The sequence below is a fragment of the Mobula hypostoma genome, chromosome 26 (assembly GCF_963921235.1).
Source record: "Mobula hypostoma chromosome 26, sMobHyp1.1, whole genome shotgun sequence".
NCBI lineage: Eukaryota > Metazoa > Chordata > Chondrichthyes > Myliobatiformes > Myliobatidae > Mobula > Mobula hypostoma.
The window spans coordinates 225,038-252,504 of record NC_086122.1 but is presented as its reverse complement, the minus strand read 5'-3'; the positions used below and the strand labels follow the sequence as shown (position 1 = coordinate 252,504).

General features: G+C 42.6%; 1 protein-coding gene across 1 annotated transcript in view; it reads left to right on the top strand.

Moving 5' to 3' along the window:
* The window catches only part of LOC134338069 (centrosomal protein of 72 kDa-like), a 155,502-nt gene extending 130,946 nt beyond the window's left edge, over positions 1 to 24,556 (top strand). The window contains exons 3-6 of the mRNA XM_063033601.1: positions 18,837 to 18,964; positions 20,817 to 21,009; positions 24,033 to 24,194; positions 24,477 to 24,556. Coding sequence (XP_062889671.1) covers positions 18,837 to 18,964; positions 20,817 to 21,009; positions 24,033 to 24,181 — 470 coding nt within the window. The 3' untranslated portion in view covers positions 24,182 to 24,194; positions 24,477 to 24,556. The remainder of the gene's footprint in view (positions 1 to 18,836; positions 18,965 to 20,816; positions 21,010 to 24,032; positions 24,195 to 24,476) is intronic.
* Positions 24,557 to 27,467: the final 2,911 nt, after the last annotated feature.

The following is a 27,467-nucleotide window of genomic DNA, read 5'->3' as shown; positions in this document are numbered from 1 at the left end:
AGGGAAGCTTGAAATAAGTGTGGCACGTACTTCCAATAGAAGTGGTAGAGGCAGGTTCGATATTATTATTTAAAGAAAAAATGGATAGGTATATGGACAGGAAAGGAATGGACGGTTATGGGCTGAGTGCAGGTCGGTGGGACTAGGTGAGAGTAGCGTTCAGCGCGAACTAGAAGGGCAGAGATCGCCTGTTTCCGTGCTGTAATTGTTATATGGTTATATAAGTCAATAGCATAATATTTTAAGTAACATTTAGATATTAAACACACAGCATATATTTTCCCCGTATGAACATATAAAATCATTGCAACACACCAATATCGCTGAATCAGTGGGAGCCCTGGGCTTGTTTTCCTGCAACAAGACGGTGCCATCGCGGGCTGACGGGAGACAGCGATACTCGAACAGGGTACCTCATGTCCAGTCTATTCCGCAATTTAGTTTTCGTTCCATTCATTGCAGAGATAGCAACGTTTTCAGTGCTTTCCCGGCTATCTCAGGATATTCAGCCTTGACTTTCATCCAAAATGCCGGCAGAGATGTTATGTCAAACACACTTTTCCGCCATCATTTGCAAGCTCGAGGAGTTGATCTCCTTCCCGCGTTGACATGGATGACGCGCGGGTAATGACCGCGCATGCGTTCAAGCTCAACAGTGGGCGTGACTGGGAATGAGAAAAAGTGCGGCTGACTCCTATCGCCGAAACATATCGCTTCCTCGCGGCCCGGTAGCGAATGCTTTGCGGCCCGGTGGTTGGGGACCGCTGATCTATATCAATGATCTGGATGATAATGTTGGAAATTGGATCAGCAACTTTGCTGATGATACAAAGATTGGAGGTGCAGTAGACAGTGAGGAAGGTTTTCAGAGCCTGCAGAGGGACTTGGACCAGCTGGAAAAATGGGCTGAAAAATGGCAGATGGAGTTTAATACTGACAAGTGTGAGGTATTGCACGTTGGAAGGACAAACCAAGGTAGAACATACAGGATTAATGGTAAGGCACTGAGGAGTGCAATGGAACAGAGGGATCTGGGAATACAGATACAAAATTCCCTAAAAGTAGCATCACAGGTATTGAGTATAAGAGCTGGAATGTTATGATGAGGTTATATAAGGGATTGGTGAGGCCGAATCTGGAGTATTGTGTTCAGTTTTGGTCACCAAATTACAGGAAGGATATTAATAAGGTTGAAAGAGTGCAGAGAAGGTTTACAAGGATGTTGCTGGGACTTGAGAAACTCAGTTACAGAGAAAGGTTGAATAGGTTAGGACTTTATTCCCTGGAGCGTAGAAGAATGAGGGGAGATTTGATAGAGGTATATAAAATTGATGGGTATAGATAGAGTGAATGCAAGCAGGCTTTTTCCACTGAGGCAAGGGGAGAAAAAAACCAGAGGACATGGGTTAAGTGTGGGGGGGGGAATTTAAAGGGAACATTCGGGGGGGCTTCTTCACACAGAGAGTGGTGGGAGCATGGAATGAGCTGCCAGACGAGGTGTTAAATGCGGGTTCTTTTTTAACACTTAAGAACAAATTGGACAGATACATGGATGAGAGGTGTATGGAGGGATATGGTCCGTGTGCAGGTCAGTGGGACTAGGCAGAAAATGGTTCGGCACAGCCAAGAAGGGCCAAAAGGCCTATTTCTGTGCTGTAGTTTCTATGGTTTCTATGGAATTGCTAGATATTCTGGGCAACCTACTTGCAGATCTGTGCCAGTGTTAAGCTAGCACAGGGTATCAAATGGAAAGTGTTTGGGTGCAAATATAAAAGGGAAGCTCAAGGCGAATTGTATATTTGTTAATAATTTTAATTTGCGGATTTTTAGTAATTATGTAAATGAGTTCATTTTTTGGGAATTTAATAAGTAAGTTTTTTAACAGTTATAATCATTGCAAATTCTGAGTGTTTCAAAACATCAGGATCACTTGTAAGTAAAGTGGTGGAATTTGTGGAATATGGAATCATGAAAGGGACATGTTTAACTGGAGTATACTGACATTAGAATAAATAAGGGAGAACCAGCAAATGCAGTGTTTAAGAATATTCTGAAGGGTTTCTACAAGTCTTCTCTAACAGAAGAATTTCTATTTCCACAGAGGATGTTGGTGTATCAGGTTTCAGCATGTAGAATTAAATATCATATCTTGACAGGAAATGAAAATTGCTAACCTGGTAGAAGACAGGAACAAAAATAAGCCAAACTTTCTCAGGCTGGAAATATGACTGATAACATACTGTACAAATCAGTACTTTAGTCTTAAATCATCACAATCCAAATCAATGATTTGTTTGAAGGGTTCAGATCTCACATTTCCAAATTTGCTGATGGTACAAAATTAGGTGGGACTATTGGTTGGCAGGAGGATGTAAAGAAGCTTCAAGTGACATAGACAAGCTGATTGAGTGAGCAAGAACAAATGGAAAAGCATCAAAAATATGAAGTTACCCATAATGGTGAGAGATTGTGTAATGTTGATATTATGAGAAATCTGGAGCCCATGTACAAAAGGTAATGAAATCCCATGTGCAGAAACAGCAAGCAACTAAGACAAGAGAAGTTAACATTTATTGTGAGAGCATTTCAGTGCAGGAGTAATTATAGCTTGCTGTACTTATATAGGAGATTGTTAGAATATAACATACTGCTTTAGTCTCCTTACTGAAAAATAAATACACTTGTCCTTGAGGGATGAGTTACATAGAAACATAGAAAATAGGTGCAGGAGTAGGCCATTCGGCCCTTCGAGCCTGCACCGCCATTTATTATGATCATGGCTGATCATCCAACTCAGAACCCCGCCCCAGCCTTCCCTCCATACCCCCTGATCCCCGTAGCCACAAGGGCCATATCTAACTCCCTCTTAAATATAGCCAATGAACTGGCCTCAACTATTTCCTGTGGCAGAGAATTCCACAGATTCACCACTCTCTGTGTGAAGAAGTTTTTCCTAACCTCGGTCCTAAAAGGCTTCCCCTCTATCCTCAAACTGTGAGCCCTCGTTCTGGACTTCCCCAACATCAGGAACAATCTTCCTGCATCTAGCCTGTCCAATCCCTTTAGGATCTTATACGTTTCAATCAGATCCCCCCTCAATCTTCTAAATTCCAATGAGTACAAGCCCAGTTCATCCAGTCTTTCTTCATATGAAAGTCCTGCCATCCCAGGAATCAATCTGGTGAACCTTCTTTGTACACCCTCTATAACAAAGATGTCTTTCCTCAGATTAGGGGACCAAAACTGCACACAATACTCCAGGTGTGGTCTCACCAAAGCCTTGTACAACTGCAGTAGTACCTCCCTGCTCCTGTACTCGAATCCTCTTGCTATAAATGCCAGCATACCATTAGCCTTTTTCACCGCCTGCTGTACCTGCATGCCCACTTTCAATGACTGGTGTATAATGACACCCAGGTCTCGTTGCACCTCCCCTTTTCCTAATCGGCCACCATTCAGATAATAATCTATTTTCCTATTTTTGCCACCAAAGTGGATAACTTCACATTTATCCACATTAAATTGCATCTGCCATGAATTTGCCCACTCACCCAACCTATCCAAGTCACCCTGCATCCTCTTAGCATCCTCCTCACAGCTAACACTGCCACCCAGCTTCGTGCCATCCGCAAACTTGGAGATGCTGCATTTAATTCCCTCATCCAAGTCATTAATATATATTGTAAACAACTGGGGTCCCAGCACTGAGCCTTGCGGTACCCCACTAGTCACCGCCTGCCATTCTGAAAAGGTCCTGTTTATTCCCACTCTTTGCTTCCTGTCTGCTAACCAATTCTCCACCCACACCAATACCTTACCCCCAATACCGTGCGCTTTAAGTTTGCACACTAATCTCCTGTGTGGGACCTTGTCAAAAGCCTTTTGAAAATCCAAATATACCACATCCACTGGTTCTCCCCTATCCACTCTACTAGTTACATCCTCAAAAACTTCTATGAGATTCGTCAGACATGATTTTCCTTTCACAAATCCATGCTGACTTTGTCCAATCATTTCACCGCTTTCCAAATGTGCTGTTATCACATCCTTGATAACTGACTCCAGCAGTTTCCCCACCACCGACGTTAGGCTAACCGGTCTATAATTCCCCTGTTTCTCTCTCCCTCCTTTTTTAAAAAGTGGAGTTACATTAGCCACCCTCCAATCCTCAGGAACTAGTCCAGAACCTAACGAGTTTTGAAAAATTATCACTAATGCATCCACTATCTCTTGGGCTACTTCCTTAAGCACTCTAGGATGCAGACCATCTGGCCCTGAGGATTTATCTGCCTTCAATCCCTTCAATTTACCTAACACCACTTCCCTACTAACATGTATTTTGCTCAGTTCCTCCATCTCACTGGACCCTCTGTCCCCTACTATTTCTGGAAGATTATTTATGTCCTCCTTAGTGAAGACAGAACCAAAGTAATTATTCAATTGGTCTGCCATGTCCTTGCTCCCCATAATCAATTCACCTGCTTCTGTCTGCAGGGGACCTACATTTGTCTTTACCAGTCTTTTCCTTTTTACATATCTATAAAAGCTTTTACAGTGCGTTTTTATGTTCCCTGCCAGTTTTCTCTCATAATCTTTTTTCCCCTTCCTAATTAAGCCCTTTGTCCTCCTCTGCTGAACTCTGAATTTCTCCCAGTCCTCAGGTGAGCCACTTTCTCTGGCTAATTTGTATGCTTCTTCTTTGGAATTGATATTATCCCTAATTTCTCTTGTCAGCCACTATACTCCTTTAAGAGATGATGTTTTTTTCTGTATGCGGAGTAATTGTATTAACTGCATTCAGTAAAGTGGCCTGGATAAAGCAGACAACATAATCAAAGGCTCCTGCCACCCAAGACATTCTCTCTTCTATCCCCTCCCATTGGACAGAAGATACAAAAGCTTGAAAACACACAGCCACCAGGCTCAATGACAGCTTCTATCCCACTGTTGAATGGTCCTCTGCACAATAAGATGGATTACTGACCTCACAATCCATTTCATTTTGGCCAAATCTAGAAAGCGAGCAACAATCATACTCATAACCATATAACAATTACAGCACGGAAACAGGCCAACTCGGCCCATTAGTCCATGCCGAACTCTTACTCTCACCTAGTCCCACCGACCTGCACTCAGCCCATAACCCTCCATTCCTTTCCTGTCCATATAGCTATCCAATTTAACTTTAAATGACAACATCGAACCTGCCCCAACCACTTCTGTAGGAAGCTCGTTCCACACAGCTGCCACTCTCTGAGTAAAGAAGTTCCCCCTCATGTTACCCCTAAACTTTTGCCCTTTAACTCTCAACTCATGTCCTCTTGTTTGAATCTCCCCTACTCTCAATGGAAAAAGCCTATCCACGTCAACTCTATCTATCGCCCTCACAATTTAAGATACCTCTATCAAGTCCCCCCTCAACCTTCTACGCTCCAGAGAATAAAGACCCAACTTGTTCAACCTTTCTCTGTAACTTAGGAGATGAAACCCAGGTAACATTCTAGTAAATCTTCTCTGTCCTCTCTCAATTTTGTTGACATCTTTCCTATAATTCAGTGACCAGAACTGTACACAATACTCCAAATTTGTCCTTACCAATGCCTTGTACAATTTCAACATTACATCCCAACTCCTATACTCAATGCTCTGATTTATAAAGGCCAGCATACCAAAAGCTTTCTTCACCACTCTATCCACATGAGATTCCACCTTCAGGGAACCATGCACCATTATTCCTTGATCCCTCTGTTCTACTGCATTCTTCAATACCTACCATCTACCATGTATGTCCTATTTTGATTAGCCCTACCAAAATGTAGCACCTCACATTTTTCAGCATTAAACTCCATCTGCCATCTTTCAGCCCACTCTTCTAACTGGCCTAAATCTCTCTGAAAGCTTTGAAAACCTACTTCATTATCCACAACTCCACCTATCTTAGTATCATCTGCACAATTACTAATTCAATTTACCACCCCATCATCCAGATCATTAATGTATATGATAAACAACATTGGACCCAGTACAGATCCCTGGGGCACACTGCTACACCGGCCTCCAATCTGACAAACAGTTATCCACCACTACTCTCTGGCGTCTCCCATCCAGCCACTGCTGAATCCACTTTACTACTTCAATATTAAAACCTAACGATTGAACCTTCCTAACTAACCTTCCGTGTGGAAACTTGTCAAATGCCTTACTGAAGTCCATATAGACAACATCCACCATTTTACCCTTGTCAACTTTCCTAGTAACCTCTTCAAAAAATTCAATAAGGTTTGTCAAACATGACTTTCCATGCACAAATCCATGTTGACTGTTCCTAATCAGACCCTGTCTATCCAGATAATTATATATACCATCTCTAAGAATACTTTCCATCAATTTACCCACCACTGACGTCAAACTCACAGGCCGATAATTGCTAGGTTACTTGTTAGATCCTTGCTAGGTTAATTGCTAGGATAATTACTTGTTAGATCCTGAGCGAGTCACTGTGAAAGAAAAATAGTACTCAAAGTATAACGTGACTGTCATTATAATCTGTAGGGCAAGTTGTTTATTCAAGTTTAATTCAGCAGCATTTATTGTGATGCAGCAATTTTTTAACCATAAACTGTAATTCGGCATTGGACAGCTTATTACGAGTTATTTATTCTAATCTTCTATCAACACGATTTCAGGGAGCTGCTGGAATTAGAATCCATTAGATAATAAATGCACCATTGTACAACAACAACCAAAATACACATCATTGTGATGATTTTATGGCAATATGTTGTTCAATTCTCACTTGTTCACTAATTCATAATTCACTTAAAAATAACTGCCACATTACTTTCAAAACTGATGCACATAGTCCTTCAATTTTTTAAAAAATGTAGGATACTTGAAAAGTGAGGAGATATAATATAGCAAAAATCTGTGGAAGTAAGAGGATTGAGAAGCTTTTTAAAGCCAAAAGACAATTAAACAAGCCATAAAGGAGAAAATTGATGAAGGTAGTAGTAGGCAGCTGTGGATCCAGGGGATCATGGGTTTGTGCCTGGTGGACTTTGTCCTCTCCAGGGCGCAAGCTTGGGCAGGAAGATTTGAAGAACTGGCTGTTGCCCACGCATTAGGTTCCCCCTCTCCACGTCACTGATGTAGTCAAAGGGAAGGGCAAGTGCCGATACAGAGGTTGCCAGAGTGAAGTTGTAAACAACATTGAACTGCTTTCAGGACCCTGGCTCCAGATTTCTTCCTTAGGGTTTACTCCCGAAGCCTTTCCCTGGGATGGGTATGGCTGCAAGGCAGCGCATGTTTAAAATCATGAATTTTCCTTCTCCTACGCAGGCTGCCATCCAAGGCTGACAAATTCCACCTGCCCGAAGTATGAAGGTAAGCTGGTCAATAATCTAAAAGAGAATACCAGAAGTTTTTTTTTCAGATGTATGAAGAGTGAAGAAGATACAATAGTGATTATTGGACCACTGGAAAAACAGTGCTGGTGAGGTACTAACAGGGGTGAAAGCAATGGTGGAGGCAGTTAAATATTTTGTGTCAGCCTTCAACTGTCAGGCAGCAGAAGTGAGTGTAGATACCATTCCTGAGGATAAGGTGCTTGGGATGCTGAAAGATCTGAAGATACCCCAGGGTTCTGAAACATATAGGTAAACAGATTGTTGATTTGTTAGTAATGATCTTTCAAGAATTACGTGATTCTGGAGGACTGGAAAATTGCAAACATCACTGCGCTCTCCAAGAAGGGTCAGAGGCAGAAAAAGGGAAATTATGGGGCCAGTTTGATTGAATTCAGTGATTAGATAGGTGTTGGAGTCCATTATTATGGATGAAATTTCCAGGTACTTAAAGGCAAATGACAAAGTAGACCAAACTTAGCATTGTTTCCTTAAGTGGAAATTTTGCATGACAATTTTTTTTTGGAATTGTTTGAGGAAATAACAAGCAGGATAGAGAAAGGAGTGAATTTTCTTTACTTGGATTTTCAAAAAGACTTTGACAAGGTGTCACACAAGAGGCTGCATAACAAGTTCAGAGCCCCATGATATGATAAGAAAGGTATGAGCATAGATAGAGGATCATCTGACTGGCAGATGGCAAAGAGTTAGAAAAAATGAGAGAAGTCTGGTTATCTGCCACTGACCAGTGGTGATCCACAAGGCTCGATATTGGAAACACAAAGTAATCTGCAGATGCTGGGATCAAAGCAACACTCACAACACGCTGGAGGAACTCAGCAGGTCGGGCAGGTTTCCACGGATGCTGCCCGACCTGCTGAGTTCCTCCAGCGTGTTGTGAGGCTCGGTATTGGGACTGCTTCTTCTCATGTTATATCCCAATGACTTGGATGATGACATTGATGGCTTTATGTCCAAGCTTGGCAATGATGTGAAGATAGGAGGAGGTGCAGGTTGTGTTGAGGAAGCATGAAGCCAACTGAAGGATTTAGACAGATTTAGAGAATGGGCAAAGATGTGGAGATAGAATATAATGTTGGGAAGTGCATGGTCATACACTCTAGTTAAAGGGTGAAAGGTGGAGACCATCTTCTCAATGGGGAGAAAATTGAAAATTTAGACTTGCAAAGGGAGTTTCAAGTTCTTGTGCAGGATTTTCTACAGGTTAACTTACAGGTTTAATCGGTAATGAAGGCAGGGAATTGCAATGTTAGCATTCATTTTGAGAACATTAGAATACGATTTTAATCAATAGCAGTGGCACTTCTCTTCCTGACAAACTTAACGTATTCTACACAAGATTCGAACAGAAGAGGAGCGTCCCGCTCCCTCCAGATGAACTGGACCTGGTGGCATTGAGATTCATCGTCACCAAGGAGAACATTAGAAGGGCCTTCCTAAAGATAAATCCAAGGAAGGCAAGGGCCCAGATGGCGTCCCAGGATGGGTTCTCCGGGCCTGTGCAAGCGAGCTAGCTGGAGTGTTTGCTGCATCTTCAACTGCTCCTTGCTTCAATTTAAGATCCCCTCGTGTTTTAAGAAGGCAACGATAATCCCGGTGCTGAAGAAGAGCAAGGTGGCATGCCTGAATGACTATCGACCTGTGGCTCTGACATCAATTGCTATGAAGTGCTTCGAGAGATTGGTTATGGCACACATCAACCACAGCCTACCGGTCAACCTCGACGTTTTGCAATTCGCCTACCGGAGCAGCAGGTCAATGGCAGATGCCATCTCTCTGGCCCTACATTCCTCCTTAGAACACCTGGACACATATCTAAGGCTCCTTTCATTGACTGCATTTCTGCCTTTAATACCATCATTCCAAATAAACTGATTCCTAAGCTCCGGAACCTGGGCCTTAGCACTCAGATCTGCAGCTGGATCTTCAACTTCCTCACAGATAGGACCCAGGCTGTAAAAGTAGGGGACAAGATCTGCTCTACAATCACTCTGAGCACCAGTGCCCCACAAGGCTGTGTACTCAGCCCCCTGCTGTACTCATTGTACACCCATGATTGTGTAGCCAAGTTTCCATCAAACTCAATATATAAGTTTACTGATGACACAACAATTGTAGGCTGTATCTTGGGTAATGATGAGTTTGAGTACAGAGAGGAAATTATAACCTGGTGGCATGGTGCGAAGACAATAACCTATCCCTCAACGTCAGCAAGACGAAGGAATTGGTTGTTGACTTCAGAGGGAGTAGCGGACCACACGACCCAATTTACATCGGTGGTGCGCAAGCGGAACAGGTCAAAAGCTTTAAGTTCCTCGAGGTCTATATCACAAATGACCTGACTTGGTCCAACCAAGCAGAGTGCACTGCCAAGAAGGCCCACCAGCACCTTTACTTCCTGAGAAAACTAAAGAAATTTGGCCTGTCCCCTAAAACCCTCACTAATTTTTATAGATGCACCGTAGAAAGCATTCTTCTAGGGTGCATCACAACCTGGTATGGAAGTTTTCCTGTCCAAGACTGAAAGAAGCTGCAGAAGATCGTGAACACGGCGCAGCACATCACACAAACCAATCTTCCGTCCTTGGACTCACTTTACACCGCACGCTGTCAGAGCAGTGCTGCCAGGATAATCAAGGATATGACCCACCCAGCCAACAGACTTTTCGTCCCTCTTCCCTCCGAGAGAAGGCTCAGGAGCTTGAAGACTCATACGGCCAGATAGGGGAACAGCTTCTTTCCAACTGTGATAAGACTGCTGAATGGATCCTGACCCAGATCTGGGCCGTACCCTTCAAATATCCGGACCTGCCTCTCGGTTTTTTTGCACTACCTTACTTTCCATTTTTCTATTTTCTATTTATGATTTATAATTTAAATTTTTAATTTTTACTCTTTTTAATATTTTTAACATTTAATATTTGTAATCCAGGGAGTGGAAAGCGGAGAATCAAATATCGCTGTGATGATTGTACGTTCTAGTATCAATTGTTTGGCGACAATAAAGTATAAGTAAAGTAATGGGAAGCTTTATAAGGTATCGGGCAGACCACTGACATTGGGGAGGGTCCAGAAGTGGTTCACCGGAATGATCCCAGGAAGGAAAGAGTTAATGTACGAGGAGCGTTTGGTGCCTCTGGGCCTTTACTCACTCAAGTTTAGAAGGATGAGGGGAGTTCTCATTGAAACCTGCCTTGGAACATTGGGCCATTCAGAACAGAGATGAGGAGGAATTTCTTTAGCTGGAAGGTAGTGTATCTATGGAATTCATTGCCACAGGTGGCTGCAGAGACCAAGTTAGGCAGAGGCCAATAGGTTCTTTATTTGTCAGGGCATAAAAGGAGAAAAGAGTTGAGGAGGATAATAAATCAGCCATGATGTAATGGTAGAACAGACTCAATGGGCTGAACGGTGTATTTCTGAACCCATGTCCTGTGATGTTTCTTGTCTCTAATCACTGAGTTAATTCATAAATCATGCCACATCGTATGTTTTATGCATGAGCATTGATACTATATTTATGGCGCTTGTGACTTTTCTCAGTCCTTACCAGATTAGTTTTTGCATTATCCAAGTATGTGTTTGTGTTTAAATATCTGCAAAGCTCATTTCTGCACCTTTCATAGGAACAGTCAAACATCAAAGTGGCCTGTATGCCTTTAAAACTGAATAACTCAGCAAAATTGGCTCTCGCTTCTCATTGGCCATTTCATTTGCTTCACAATCCTGTTCCAATAGCTCAGTATACATGAGGCAATTACCCGTGGGGTCATCAAACTCGTCAATAGTTCCGATGCAGACAGCCATTTCTGATTGTTTCGTGATTACTATCAGCTGGTACGAGGAAATCTGCAGATGCTGGAATTTCAAGCAACACACATCAAAGTTGCTAGTGAACGCAGCAGGCCAGACAGCATCTCTCGGAAGAGGTACAGTGGATGTTTCGTGCCGAGACCCTTCATCAGGATTAACTGAAAGAAGAGATAGTAAGAGATTTGAAAGTGGGAGGGGGAGGGGAGATCCGAAATGATAGGGAAAACAGGAGGGGGAGGGATGGAGCCAAGAGCTGGACAGTTGATTGGCAAAAGGGATATGAGAGGATCATGGGACAGGAGGCCCTGGGAGAAAGAAAAGGGGGAGGGGGGAAACGCTCTGTCCGCCAGAGAAAGCAGGATCTCCTAGTGGCCACACATTTTAATTCCACATCCCATTCCCATTCTGATATGTCTATCCATTGCCTCCTCTACTGTAAAGATGAAGCCACACTCAGGTTGGAGGAACAACACCTTATATTCTGTCTGGGTAGCCTCCAACCTGATGGCATGAACATTGACTTCTCCAGCTTCCGCTAATGCCCCACCTCCCCCTCGTACCCCATCCGTTATTTATTTATATACACACATTCTTTCTCTCTCTCTCTCCTTTTTCTCCCTCTGTCCCTCTCACTATACCCCTTGCCCATACTCTGGGTTTTTACCCCCTCCCCCTTTTCTTTCTCCCTGGGCCTCCTGTCCCATGATCCTCTCATATCCCTTTTGCCAATCACCTGTCCAGCTCTTGGCTCCATCCCTCCTGTCTTCTCCTATCATTTTGGATCTTCCCCTCCCCCTCCCACTTTCAAATCTCTTACTAGCTCTTCCTTCAGTTAGTCCTGACGAAGGGTCTTGGCCTGAAACGTCGACTGTACCTCTTCCTAGAGATGCTGCCTGGCCTGCTGCGTTCACCAGCAACTTTGATGTGTGTTATTATTAGCCGGTGTTCACGCTTTCTGAAACTTGAATTCTCCTGTTTTGTGAGTATAACAAAACTTGACCATCTCTTCCCTAACGAAGACCGTCCCTCCACCTGCTGGGCTGCGATAAGCTGTTTTTTTCCACTTCCAACTTCTCGCTCTGCTTTTACAGGTCAGCAGCCGTCTCGGGGTCATTTTAAACACCTCGTCGCCAATGTTATGTTTTACAAATTCAAAACATTAAATTAATTCAAACGAAACGCTGAGAGACCAAACTCCAGAGCAAAGTTTGTCTGACTCTTAACGAGGCGCGAGTCACATGGTAGTGCGATGACTAAGAATAACGGATTTAAAATATTTTACCCTAGTTAATTATTTAACAGAACAAGAATGCTTACTCAATGGCATATTTACAAGATATCTCACATATTATTGAAATATTAAAGACACCACACCGCCTCTGGAGGATCTCCTTGCCAGTGAGGAGTCTGTAGCCATGATGTAACTGACATGAGTCTAAAAGCCTCTGCAGTCCCGAGCATCCGGTGCATTGGAGACTGCACCCCAGACTGGAATCTAGTCTCCACATTCCCACCATCAGGACAAATCAACCGCACTATCTTATTGATTTGGATGATTGACTCCCAAATAGTCATTTCATCAAAATTAAATCCTTCAAAGAAAGCAAGGCCTTCTGCCTGGCTGAGGGGAGCAAAGAGCTTCAGAGTGATTTTCAGTTCCTGGTGGTTTAGGAACCAAAATTTCAAGAAAACTCTGGCTTTTGAAATTGTGAAGTTTAGAGCTCACAAGAAGGTGATTGAGGATCAATGCAGCCGATCACTGCTGCTGATTAAGGTCATTATTTTCACCCAGTCATACAAATCTTAAAAAATGAGTTACAGGAATAATTCTATTCGCAGACAACAGAGTAAATTTGAAATATAAATATATATTTATTAATGCACGCTCCCGCTGGTTTCCTTTAACGCGGGGCTGCCCCTCCGACACCTGCGTGTAAACCATTGTTTCGCTGTACATGAAATAACACGTTTTCCATTATTGGCGTCATAATTATACAAGTGGTTCAGCACATTTGCAAAAGCCCGGCCACTGTGTGCGCCGGGGAAAGAGGACACGGAGATTCTCGTCCCGATTTGCGCGGGAGTTCGCACGGTAGTCACGTGGTTCAGTGCTCCGCCGCCGTCAGCGAGCGCATGCGCAACCCCGTTGACCCTGTCCCGATTTGCGCGGGAATTCACACAGTGGTCACGTGGTTCAGTGCTTCGCCGTCGACAGCGAGCGCATGCGCAACCCCGTTGTCCCGGAGAGGAAACGTGTTTAGAGACGGGGAGAGAGAGAGAGAGTTGTGAGCGAAGAAAAGTGTTTAGAGACAAGGAGGAGAAAGAGGATCGTGAGAGAGGAAGGGTGTTGAGCGAGAGGAGAATGACGGCAGTGCAGGTGGTAGCAACTGAAGGATGGGTCAGGGACAAGGCACAGCTGAGCAACGTCAGGTCAGGTAAGAGTCTGGGCCTGTGGTTATGGGTCCGGGTCTCCATCTGGGCTCCTGTGGCTGGGGCAGATACTGGTCGAGATAAAACAGAGGCTGTCACATCTTCATCAGCAGTTAGTGTTATCCTTGTGATGGAGAGTGCTCAGTAATCACACACACACACACATCCACAGCCTCTCTCTTGGCCTTGACATTCTGCTGTCGTTGTGCTGACTGTGGGCACTTCAATAACTTATCCCCGGTACAGTACAGTATATTCTTGTAATTGTAATCCGTTGGTTTTTTGGTACACTGCAGAATGTTCCATTTCTTTAGCAATTCGGATGTGTAAACGTGTTTATATTGTTTCTATACTGTTTATAATGACGACACTTATGTTGATTTTGTCATATGCTTGTAAGTACATTGTGGGATGCATCATATTCTGAATCGTGCTGTGTTAAGGTAATTAGGGAATTAGAGATGGGATTTGCTGGTGCCCAGAAGAACATGGTGGCTCACTGTCGGTAGCAGATGGACAAGGAGTGTGAGAGAGACCCAGGAGTTAACACTGGACCAAGTATGGAGCTGTTGTCACAGTTCCTTGCTGAATAAACACTCCGACCATTTCTTTCTTTGGGTCAGAACCATGTACGCAACATCCCTACTGTGGCCGTACCCAGAATTTCCCACTGATGCCCTGTTGCAGGTAAACAACAGGAATTCTGCAGATGCTGGAAATTCAAGCAACACACATCAAAGTTGCTGGTGAACGCAGCAGGCCAGGCAGCATCTGTAGGAAGAGGTGCAGTCGACGTTTCAGGCCGAGACCCTTCGTCAGGACTAACTGAAGGAAGAGTGAGTAAGGGATTTGAAAGTAGGAGGGGGAGGGGGAGATCCAAAATGATAGGAGAAGACAGGAGGGGGAGGGATAGAGCCAAGAGCTGGACAGGTGATAGGCAAAAGGGGATACGAGAGGATCATGGGACAGGAGGTCAGGGAAGAAAGACAGGGGGGGGGGACCCAGAGAATGGGCAAGAGGTATATTCAGAGGGTCAGAGGGAGAAAAAGGAGAGTGAGAGGAAGAATGTGTCACGCTCTTAAACTTTTCGATGATTTTAAGTTCCCTGGCCCCCACCGCTTTATTTTCACCATGGATGTCCAGTCCTTATATACTTCCAACCCCATCAGGAAGGTCTCAAAGCTTTACGCTTCTTTTTGGATTCCAGACCTAATCAGTTCCCCTCTACCACCACTCTGCTCCGTCTAGCGGAATTTGTCCTTACTCTTAATAATTTCTCCTTTGGCTCCTCCCACTTCCTCCAAACTAAAGGTGTAGCTATGGGCACCCGTTTGGGTCCTAGCTATGCCTGCCTTTTTGTTGGGTTTGTGGAACAATCTATGTTCCGTGCCTATTCTGGTATCTGTCCCTCACTTTTCCTTCGCTACATCGACGACTGCATTGGCGCTGCTTCCTGCACGCATGTAGAGCTCGTTGACTTCATTAACTTTGCCTCCAACTTCCATCCTGCCCTCAAGTTTACTTGGTCCATTTCCGACACCTCCCTCCCCTTTCTAGATCTTTCTGTCTCTGTCTCTGGAGACAGCTTATCCACTGATGTCTACTATAAGCCTACTGACTCTCACAGCTATCTGGACTATTCCTCTTCTCACCCTGTCTCTTGCAAAAACGCCATCCCCTTCTCGCAATTCCTCCGTCTCTGCCGCATCTGCTCTCAGGATGAGGCTTTTCATTCTAGGACGAGGGAGATGTCTTCCTTTTTTAAAGAAAGGGGCTTCCCTTCCTCCACTATCAACTCTGCTCTTAAACGCATCTCCCCCATTTCACGTACATCTGCTCTCACTCCATCCTCCCGCCACCCCACTAGTAATAGGGTTCCCCTGGTCCTCACCTACCACCCCACCAGCCTCCGGGTCCAACATATTATTCTCCGTAACTTCCGCCACCTCCAACGGGATCCCACCACTAAGCACATCTTTCCCTCCCCACCCCTCTGCATTCTGCAGGGATCGCTCCCTACACAACTCCCTTGTCCATTCGTCCCCCCCATCCCTCCCCACTGATCTCCCTCCTGGCACTTATCCATGTAAGAGGAACAAGTGCTACACATGCCCTTACACATCCTCCCTTACCACCATTCAGGGCCCCAAACAGTCCTTCCAGGTGAGGCAACCCTTCACCTGTGAGTCGACTGGGGTGATATACTGCGTCCGGTGCTCCTGATGTGGCCTTTTATATATTGGCGAGACCCAACGCAGACTGGGAGACCGCTTTGCTGAACATCTACGCTCTGTCCGCTAGAGAAAGCAGGATCTCCCAGTGGCCACACATTTTAATTCCACATCCCATTCCCATTCTGACATGTCTATCCACGGCCTCCTCTACTGTAAAGATGAAGCCACACTCAGGTTGGAGGAACAACACCTTATATTCCGTCTGGGTAGCCTCCAATCTGATGGCATGAACATCGACTTCTCTAACTTCCGCTAATGCCCCACCTCCCCCTCGTACCCCGTCTGTTACTTATTTTTATACACACATTCTTCCTCTCACTCTCCTTTTTCTCCCTCTGACCCTCTGAATATACCTCTTGCCCATCCTCTGGGTCCCCCCCCTTGTCTTTCTTCCCTGACCTCCTGTCCCATGATCCTCTCGTATCCCCTTTTGCCTATCACCTGTCCAGCTCTCGGCTCCATCCCTCCCCCTCCTGTCTTCTCCTATTATTTTGCATCTCCCCCTCCCCCTCCAACTTTCAAATCCCTTACTCAGTCTTCCTCTAGTTAGTCCTGACGAAGGGTCTCGGCCCGAAACGTCGACTGTACCTCTTCCTAGAGATGCTGCCTGGCCTGCTGCGTTCACCAGCAACTTTGATGTGTGTTCCCTGTTGTAGGTGACATTTTATAAACTAGAGATGATTGGTGCCTCGGTGAGATGTTTGACTTGACTCCAAATCAGGAACACTGAGCTGCCGTGCGGTTGCTGAAAAGCTCTTCTGGACACACACAAAATGCTGGAGAAACTCAGCAGGCCAGGCAGCATTTCTGGTAAAGTGTAAACAGTCGACGTTTCGGCTGAGACCCTTCATCAGGATTGGGAAGAAAAGATGAGACGTTACAGCAAGAAGTTGGGGGGAGAGGAGGATGGAGAACAAGGTGGTAGGTGACAGGTGAAACTGGGACAGAGGAGGAGGGGTGAAGTAAAGCGCTGGGAAGATGATAGGTGAAAAAGATAAAGGAGAAGGAGAAATCTGACAGGAGAGGGTAAAAGACCGTGGAAGAAATGGAAGAGTGATAGGCAGGGAAGGAGGTGAAGAAAGAGAAGAACAGGAATGGGAATGGTGAAGGGGGGTAATTGCCAGAAGTTCTGTGTGAAGAGAATCGGAGATGATGTTTTAGTTCGGTGACCTGATGCCGGATTGTGGATTTGAAGAGCAAACAGTTTCCGCTTCCATTGATGCTGCCTGGCCTGATCTTTTAAGTCCTTAGGGCATTTTCTGATTTTATTTCAGACAAGCATCTGCAGTTTTTGAGAATTTGCATCACAAGCTTGTATCTATTGTTGAGTCATCAGGTTTAAGTGAACCTGGAATTTCATTGCACTTTGGTGTATATGACAGTAATGTAACTTCATGTTTTAAATTTTTACATCTTATACCTATACTTCTGATATTTCCCGCAGTGTTTTATCTCCAATGCCTAAAAGAAAGTGAGTTTTGAGCCTCTCACATTGCTACCTTTGGATTCCACACACTTTTCGCTTCCCAAAAATGCTTTTATTTTGCTGATAAAGTATGACTTTACGAATGTTTATGTATGAAGAAGTCACAACATGACAATTGATTTCTTTAAAGACTTTGGATGTCATTTGTGTTGGTGCAAACCTAGGCAATTGGGTTGAGAGAGAACTTAAACAGGACATCTTTTATTGAAGCCAATAATTCTGAACAGAACACTATATTACAGTTAATGTATCACAATCATACCAGGTAGACTTTGGGAGTATATTGTATCTGTATACTCTGCACTGTATTCCTCTGAAATGGAAAAAGCCCATATAATCCATTCTACTGAACTTTTATACACAAAATACTTGAGGAACTCAGCAGGCCAGGCAGCACGTATTTATTTGGGGGTATACAATACAGTATATTGCTATACATACAACAAGGGATCCTTTGGAAGGGACAAGCTAGCCACCTCCATGTTTGCAATGGAACAGTACATAACTGTCCTGCAACAGAGGGAAGGTAAACTTGGATAAAGAGAGAGAGGAAAATCTGTTTCTTTACCAGGATAAATTAGTCTTTAAAAGAATGCAATTTATTTAAAGAAATATTCCAATTTGTTGGTCAGAAATTGAAGATGGGCAGTGCCATGTTGAAATTTATGTTGTCCATATATAAACTGGTGTTCATTAATTGCTTTGTCTACAAGATCCTAGTGTGCCTTTCTATCTTCATGATTTATTCATTATTTATTTACTAGGAGTTGGACTTTCAAACCAATAGCCTTTGGATAGATATGATAAATAACTGCTCCTCCCCTCCATCATCCTCAGCGTGAGTGCCCCCCAGGGCTGTGTGTTGTGGCCACGCTGTATATTCTGCTCGTGAAAACACACGAGTAATTACACTGTCAAGTTTGCCGATGTCATGACCGTGGTGAGGCTCATCACCATAAATGATAATGTGGCCAAGAGAGGGGAGGTGGAAGAAGCTGAGGCCTGGTGCCAGGCAAATAACCTCTTCCTTAATGTCCACAAGAGAAGGGAGATAGTTATGTTTAAAGCTAAAAATGCAACATGGATTCTCACAGGGAAATTAAGGGCACAGCTCCTATTTTATATTTCTGCCAGTGGAGTGTCGCCAATCATTACATCATTTTCCGTGTGAGATATCTTTTCCTTGACAGTTGATTGGTAGTTCATTTGCAAATTATCAACATTGATATTGTTCATGGATGCCTTTTATTTTTTCCCAAAAATTCTGCAAGTTATGTTTTCTCAAGGCAATCTTTGAAAATACATTTTCTGATCCTCTTCAATGCTTTAAGAAAACAAATTGCAATTGTGATGTTTACACAGACATGGAAGAAACAAATACACATTGCATTTCAGAAAACTGTCATTGGTGAAGGAGAGATGCATTTAAATTATTTGCCTTCTCCTTAGATGAGGTGGTGGCTCTTTCACTGCACGGATCCTACCATGAGAAAATTGTCACTCTCGGTGATTCATTGTTCAATTTCAAAAGACTGAAGTCATTAGACTTGTCAAGAAATGCAATTGTCAGTCTGGAGGTAAGTGTACTGCTCTTCTTGGTAAGGAAATTCTTCCAACTTTGCATCTGAACGTGGGTTCTTCAGTGTTAGTTATCATAATTTAAATAATTTATGGAGTTCAGACAGAAACATGGGTGAGGTGCAGTTTTATATGGATTTGCAATCATTTCTGCTTAATAACATCATATTAATGCCCAAAACATGCAGTTTTTTTCACTGAAATCTCTAAACCTTTGATGGGCTGTATCATGTTGATAGCTAACCAGCAGATCCATAAGAGAACTGCACTTTAGCAGGTTGCAGGCCTGCGTGCATTGAGTCCAGGGACGATACGTGCTATGCTGAGAAGCCAGTTACTCTTTGTAACATAGGGATCAATTTTACATGAGCCATTGTTCCAAATTACCTAAATAAAAATTGTCAATCATTATTAAGTGAACAGGTGATAAATCTTCATTGGTATTTATTGCTATGTTTTGTTGAGTTCTATATTTTCCACTTTGTGTTTGGACAGAAACTCCTGCAATCCATCAGCATCATTTTACTTTTAAGAAAGAGAGTTCAGGGTGTTATTTTGAGTTGAGGTTAAAAATGGAAGTGTAGCTTTAAAGATCTAGAATGGTGATGTGAACTAGGTGGTAAATAATTGTATTAAAGCTAACCAGTGACTTTGCATAATAATACAACTCACAAGTCAATTTCACTTTGATGATTGGATCCAATGGGCCATGACTTGATGGGAAATGGAACTGAGCTGATGCTGAATTGCTACAATTGTACCGAGGAGAGCATTCTAACAGGCTGCTTCGCTGTCCAGTGGGGTGTTGTCTACTGCTCAGGGTTAAAGACGCTTCAGAGAGTTATAATTAGCTGCCTCAAAGGTACTAGCCTTTCTGCTATCCAAGATGTCTTCAAAAGATGGTGTCTCAGAAAGACACCGTCCACTATTAATCACCTCCCATCAGCCAGGACGTGCCCTCTTCTCATTATTACCATCAGGAAGGAGGTACAGAGGCCTAAATGCACACACTCAACGATTCAAGAACAACTTCTTCCGCCACTACCCGAGTTCTGAATGGATATTGAACCTATTAACACTACCTCACTTTATTGATTTTATTTTGCACCATTTTTAATTTACCTATTTAAGATACGTTATATACTAATTGTAATTGATTCATTTGTTTTTTTTCCATATTTATCTTGTATTGCTTTCCACTGCTACTGCTAAATTTCATGACATTTGCTGCTGATATTAAACCTGATTCTGATTTACTATTTCTCAGTACATGTGTCTTTCTCATGAAAATTACTGTACTTGAAGGCATATTTTTCCCAGGATTTTCCCAAGCTGACATTGGTGGACGTAATGATCAGGTAGATAAGGTGGAATAAATCGCAATCAGTGAGACCATTCATTTTAGTGGAAATGAAAGGCTGTAAGAAGACCTTGCTGAGTGCACTTAAATACCCTAATATAATTTTAAGCATTCCCACTGTTTTATTTCATTTTCTTTCATAATTTGAAACCTTTTTGAGATATTTTAATCCCTCAATGAATCTTCATAGTATTTTGGAATCTTTGCGATATCAGAAATATTCATCTGTTTTCAAAATCTTGAAACATATGAAAATTGGATAAGTTGGTTCAGTTTGTGTGCCTGTTGTGCACATTTTGCTTTCTCAGGCGGAACCTATTGTAACAGTTCCTACTGATTGAATTTCCAGTTGCAGTCTATTGATGCTGATAGATTTGTAACATTATCACGGTTGGTTTTAATATGTTTCTTGGGGAAAAATTAGAAAGTGCAGTATTAAATTCAAAAGTGTCAGTTGTTTCATGAATAACTGTAAGTCTTTCCCTGTGTAGGGCTTGGAGTGTTTACAGGAACTGGAAAAATTAAGCCTGTATTTTAATAACATTCAGACGTTGAAAGAAATTTCTAGCTTGCGCCATCTGATCCATTTAACTGAACTAGATTTACGGCTAAATCCAGTTACAACGACTGAGGAGAATTATAGACAGTATGTAATTCGCCTCTTACCAAATTTGATGAAATTGGGTAAGCATGAGTTATCTAACATCAAATTGTCTGATAAAAGATTTGAACTTGTAACATATTGTGCATGTTCTTCAGTAATTACTGCTTGAAATTGTGCTGGCATTGTTTGGTGTGGAACCAGCAGGCCCCAGTTTAATTACACTAAAGCTCCAATAATCTGACGCGTGAAGAGTCCTGATGATTTGACATCTGGCTCACTGGGTAATGTTTACCGGAAATTTTTTATTACTGGAAGGAGAAATGAATATTTATGGTATCATGTTGGAGGCTGCCCAGACAGAATATAAAGTGTTAGTCCGCCACTCTGAGGGTGGCCTCATCTTCGCACAAGAGGAAGTCATGGAGCAACATGTTGGAATAGAATATGAATCAGAATTAAAATGCCTTGCCACTGTGACAGACCACTTTCCATGACAAAGCGGTCCCCCAGTTTCTGATGGGACTCACCAATATAGAGGAGGCTGCATCAGGGGTACCAGACTCAAGAGATGACTCCAGCATATTCACTAGTTAAATATTGCCTCATCTGGAGGGACTGTTTGGTGGAGAAGGGAGTACGTGAACAGAGAGTTGTAGCACTTCGGAGATCAGAGGGGAGAGATGAATGAACAAGGAAATCGCGGAGTACGTGATCCTTGTGAAAAATCGGGGTGGGAAGTTGGTAAAATACTTTCAGTGGTAGCATGCTTTTGGAGAGGTGTTAGTTGTGGAGGGTGACATGTTGGAATCGGAGGATCATCGGGTGGTAGGTGGGGACAAGAGGTACTCTGTCACGGTTAAGGTGGAGGGGGGAGAAGTGTCAAGCTTAAAGAGAATTGTGTGGGAAAATAAACAATATCCGGTGACCAAGAGTTCAGTGCGCAAAAACGTCTTGTAAATGAGAGGAGGATTGTCCAATGAGTTCAAGCTGAGAGAAGTGCAACAGAAACTCAAGTAACAACACGTTACAACAGTGGTATGCAGAAGAGCATCTCTGAATGCACAATAAATTGTACCTTGAAGTGGACGTGCTACAGCAGCAAAAGGCCGTGAACAGACATTCAGTGGCGACTGAGTGTAATTTATACAGATAGTAAAGAAAGTGACTGATTTATTTTACATGTCCTGTTTCACACAATCAGACATACATCAATTGTAGTGCAAGAGATTGTCAGTTGTTCAACTGCTGGGGTAGGATTAGGATATTGCAGGGCAGTTCAAGCAGCTAATGGTTGTAGGAAAGTAGCTGTTCCTGAACCTTGGGATGTGGGATTTCAGGTTTCTGTATTTCCAGCGGCAAGAAGAGAGCATGATCTGCATGGTGGCCATACTTGGAAAAAGATGCCCAGAAATTCAGTTGGTCTGGTACCACCAAATGGCCGAGTGTGGTGGACAATTAGAGTTTTACTGGAAGTGCTTTCTTTTTGATTTTGTTAATATGGAACAATGGAGTAAGTATGACTGTGACTTCTGGAAGACTGTATAGACAGAGTCTGTAGCTACTGAGATTCCATCTGTATAGTGTATACAGTATTTACCAATGTACCAGGTCGTCATCCATGTATTTACGCAGCCATAATTGTTTTGTATCCTTTTGGATATGCAAAACATTTAAATCAACTGATGCATCGTCTGCAGAATGTTTGTTTCTTAAGATTTATTTTCTAAATCTCCCTCCAAATGACATTTAAATGCATTGTCTGTTTTTATGTGGATATGCAACAGGTAAAGTTGCATTTGAGAATGGGGTGGGAATGGGTAGGAAGAAGTCGTTTAAGGCTATGGAAATCTGTTCAATATATTGTTCCATCAGCGTAAGCAACTTCAGCTCTGCATTGTGTTTTTTCAAATCAGGGAGTCACCCTTAAAATTGTTTCTTTATATTCCAAAAGAAGCGTACCTCAGTAAAATTATCTTGAGTCATTTTACTCTCATGTTTTATACAGTATCTGCCTGATATGCTGAATGAGGAGGAACTTTACTAAACTTTCTATAATATATTTAAATTATTCTTCCACAGTTTAGCCGGTAAATCATATGTTGATAAGTGATCTCGTTCATTGTTTAAGGTCAAAGTTAAATAACTGCCCAACATCCTGCTGAATTAAGGCTGATTTATACTTGTGTGTCAAATGTGCGGTGTAGCCACAAACCCTACGCGGAACCCTACGCCGTAGACTAACGCGCATCTCTCCCAAAATCTAACTACGCGTCGCTGTGACACAGACCGAACAACTGTGATTAGTCAGCTTGGTAGTATCACATTTCCTCCTACACTGCAATAGCTTACCATTGGGCGACTGAAGGGCAGGGAAGGAACTCTGGCTGCAATGCTTTCCATAAAGCTTTACAGACCTCCGAAATTATGGAGGACCCTGTGCTTGACGCCAGTTTGTCGCCAGCTGCTACAGCCTGTTGACTTCCACCTGAAGCTAAAACTCGAGTGGTGATTGCCAGTCTCTGAGTATACTGTGCGTACACTGATGCGAAATAAATGGTTGGAGATGATGAACCAAGTTGTCAAATCTACCTGCTGACATCCAAATTTATTTGAAATGAATTTCCTCGTCTATGTCTCTCAGTGGCCGGACAAGCACAGAAAATTCACCCGCTTCAATCTCAGTCATCATTATTTGAAGTTTGAGTTTGTTAGTGTTGAGTTTCAATATGAAGAAGTTCAACACCGTGGCATAGAAACCCCACCGCCAACTAGCGTTTTGGCTGTGAATTGCAGAGCAACGCAGACACACCAACGCACAAGTACAGACACTCACCACGGCATAGCCCACTTGCTTAGGCTGCGGCGTAAGCTACTACGCACAAGTATAAATCAGCCTTTAACTGAAGCAGCTCTTGCATATTGCCACATCATACACAGCCGATAATTTGCTGTCAAGTAGGTCGATATGTTGCATCACTACACCTCAGAATATTCCTTAGTATGTTATATTTGATGGACTAATTAAGTCAGTACTTTCAAGTGTTGGTGTGTTATGTTGCGTTTTATTAATTGCAATATCTAAATAATGGTTTGTCATCAACAGATCTCAGACCTGTCCGTGCAGCTGAGAGAAATCCTGCCAAATTTGCCTTCATTTCTCAAGAACAATATCAGACATCAGAAGTAGATAAAAGGCAGGAGAGGTCAGGAAATAGTTCTATTCTCATAATATACATTTATCGAAGAATATAGCTGGATGAATAAGGTATTTTTATTAATATTCTCTGATTTTATTTAGTATTTTAACCTTTATGATCACAGAAGTTGTATTTGAATCCACTGATAGTTGTTTGATAATGACATTGGTGAAGGATTAATTGTAGAGAAGTGTGAAGCAAGCAATCCTCTGCCAATGCTACTAAACTGTGTAGTTGCATAATTTTCTATCTTTTATTTCATCCCTTGCAATTTGCTTTTGTATGAATGTTTATTACATTTGATATTATAATGAAGCCCATTTAGCTTCCGGTCTCGCTATTAATTTCAGTCAGCAGATGAAGAAGGTCTTCAGTTATGACACAGATGAGCAGAATTACGTGAATCGAGCACAGATGTGCAAGTGGGATGGAGCAACTAATAATCAAAGTGGTAAGTGATGTGATTCACATTTGACCATCAAACCTGACTGCCTCAGATCTTGCTGTATAATGAATTCACTTTTTGTGAAATACTTGGGCAAATTTGTTGAGAAATATGGGCAGTTCCCATATGGAGGTTACCGAGACAGAATATAAGGTGTTAGTCCACAACCCTGCGGGTGGTCTCCTCTTGGCACAAGGGGAAGCCATGGAGCAACACGTTGGAATGGAATATGAATCAGAATTAAAATGCTTTGCCACTGTGAAATACCACTATCAGCAGATGGAGCAGAGGTGCATCATGAAGCTGTCCCAGTTTCCGTTGAGTCTCACCAAAATAGAGGAGGCTGCATCAGGAGTGCCAGACACAATAGATGACTCCAGCATATTCACTGGTTAAATATTGCCTCATCTGGAAGGACTGTTTGGGACCCTGAATGGAGGAGAACGGAGTACGGGAACAGGGGAGACGTAGCACTTTGGAGATCAGTGGGGAGGGTTGAATGAAAAGGAAATCACGGAGTACGTGATCCCTGTGAAAAATCAGGGGTAGGAAGTTGGTAAAACACTGTTTGTGGTAGCATGCTTTTGGAGAGGCGTTAGTTGTGGAGTGTGATGTGTTGGATACGGAGGATCATTGTGTGTTAGGTGAGGACAAGTGAAACCTCATCACTGTTAAGGTGGAGAGAGGGAGAGATGTTGAGAGTTTACAAAGAATTGTGTGGAAAAACAAAAAATACCAGTGAGCAAGAGTTCAGTGCGCAAGAACGTCTTGTAAAATGAGAGAGGTCCGAGGAGGATTGCCCAACTAGTTCAAGCTGACAGAAACTCAAGTAACAACACGTTACAATAGTGGTATGCAGAAGGGCATCTCTGAATGCACAATAAGTTGAATCTTGAAGTGGATGTGCTGTAGCCGCAAAAGGCCTTTCAATGGCGACTGAGTGTAATTTGTACAGGTAGTAAAGAAAGTGACTGTGATTTATTTTACATGTCCTGTTTCATACAGTCAGATACACATCAATTGTAGTGCATGAGATTGTCAATCGTTCAATTGCTGAGATAGGATGAGGGTATTGCAGGATAATTCAAGCAGCTAATTGTTGGAAAGTAGCTGTTCCTGACCCTTGGGATGTGGGATTTCAGGTTTCTGTATTTCCAGCCACAAGAAGAGAGCATGATCTGCATGGTGGTCACACATGAGAAAAGATGCCCAGAAATTCAGTTAGTCTGGCACCACCAAAAGCCCAGTGTGGTGGATGATTGGAGTTTTACTGGAAGTGCTTTCTTTTTGACTTTGTTAATATGGAACAATGGAGTAACTATGACTGTGACCTCTGGAAGGATCTATAGGTAGAGTCTGTAGCTACTGAGATTCCATCTGTACATGGTATGCAGTCCTTATCAATTATCAATCAGGTCTTCATCCATATATTTATGCAGCCATAATTGTTTGTATCCTTTTGAATATACAAAACATTTAATGCAGCTGATGCACAGTCTGCACAATGTTTGTTTGTTGAGATTTATTTTCTAAATCTCCTTCCAAATGACATTTAAATGTATTGTCTGATTTTATGTGGATATGCAATGGATAAAGTTGCATTTGAGAATGCGGTGGGAATGGGTAGGAAAAAGTCATTTAAAGCTATGGAAACCTGTTCAATATAGTGTTCGATCAGCTTAAGCAACTTCAGCTCTGCATTGTCTTTTTCAAATCAGGGAGTCACCCTTAAAATTGTTTCTTTATATTCCATAATCTGTTGTTGGTGCATATACCTGTATAATTGCTAAATCAAATGGTTCTCCTTTGAATCTAACAAGGAGCACTCTTTCCGATATTGCCCAATGTCCTAAAACACTTTTTGCCATGTTTTCATCCATTAGAATTCCTACTCCATTAGTATGGGATGTTCCACAAGAATAAACTAGTGTTTTATTTCTAATCTGACATGTTCCAGCACCTACCCAATGAACTTCACTAATTTCCATGATGTTAATTTCATTTCATTTATCACATTGTCCAATCTTCCTGCTTGATATAGGGTTCTTACATTCCAAGTGGCAATAATTTTCTTCTGTGTTACCTAAATTTTATGACCAGTAGCTTGATGACGGTTGGGGATCCCCTGCTGGCCAGAATCAACCTGACCGAGTGAAGCATCTTCAGAGTTGTTTTGAAGATCCTCCTGACGCTGTTGTTGTGTGATACATTTTGTGAGTTTGACCGTGGTTTTCTTAGCAAATAGCAACGGTGGTTTGCTATTGCCTACCGTTGGGCAAACTAAAGAAATCGCCATTTCTCTTCCCAAATGTTCATCCGCCTATACTATAGCCGTTAAAATTTGAGTTTGTAGCTCATCCGCCTTCTCCGTCATAAGTTCAGTTACTGAACCTGCCAGATCCGCTGTTGGCCTTCGCTCGTATCTTGAGCAGGAACCCTTGCAGGTGCTACCGTTCCAGGTCAGAGGAGCCCTGGGAGCAATGAATGACTGAGGGGTAACTAAGCTCTTCTATGAAGAGGTTGAACAAGCAAAGAATGGATACAAATCTCAAGATATTGTTATTGTCATGGGAGATCTAAATGCTAAAGTAGGACAAGGTGCTGATAGAAATATCATAGGAAAATTTGGACTAGGGCAAAGAAATGAAAGAGGTGAGAAATGGGTAGAAAGGTGCAAGATGAATAATCAGGTCATTATGAATACCTACTTTAAAAACCATCCAAGACGCTTGTGGACCTGGAGAAGTCCAGGTGATAACACTAGAAATCAAATTGACTTTATTACGATAAACCAAAGATTTAGAAACTCAATGACTCAATGCAGAGCATATCCAGGTGCAGACTGTAATAGTGACCATAACCCAGTAGTATGTCATGTAAAAGTAAAACTTAAAAA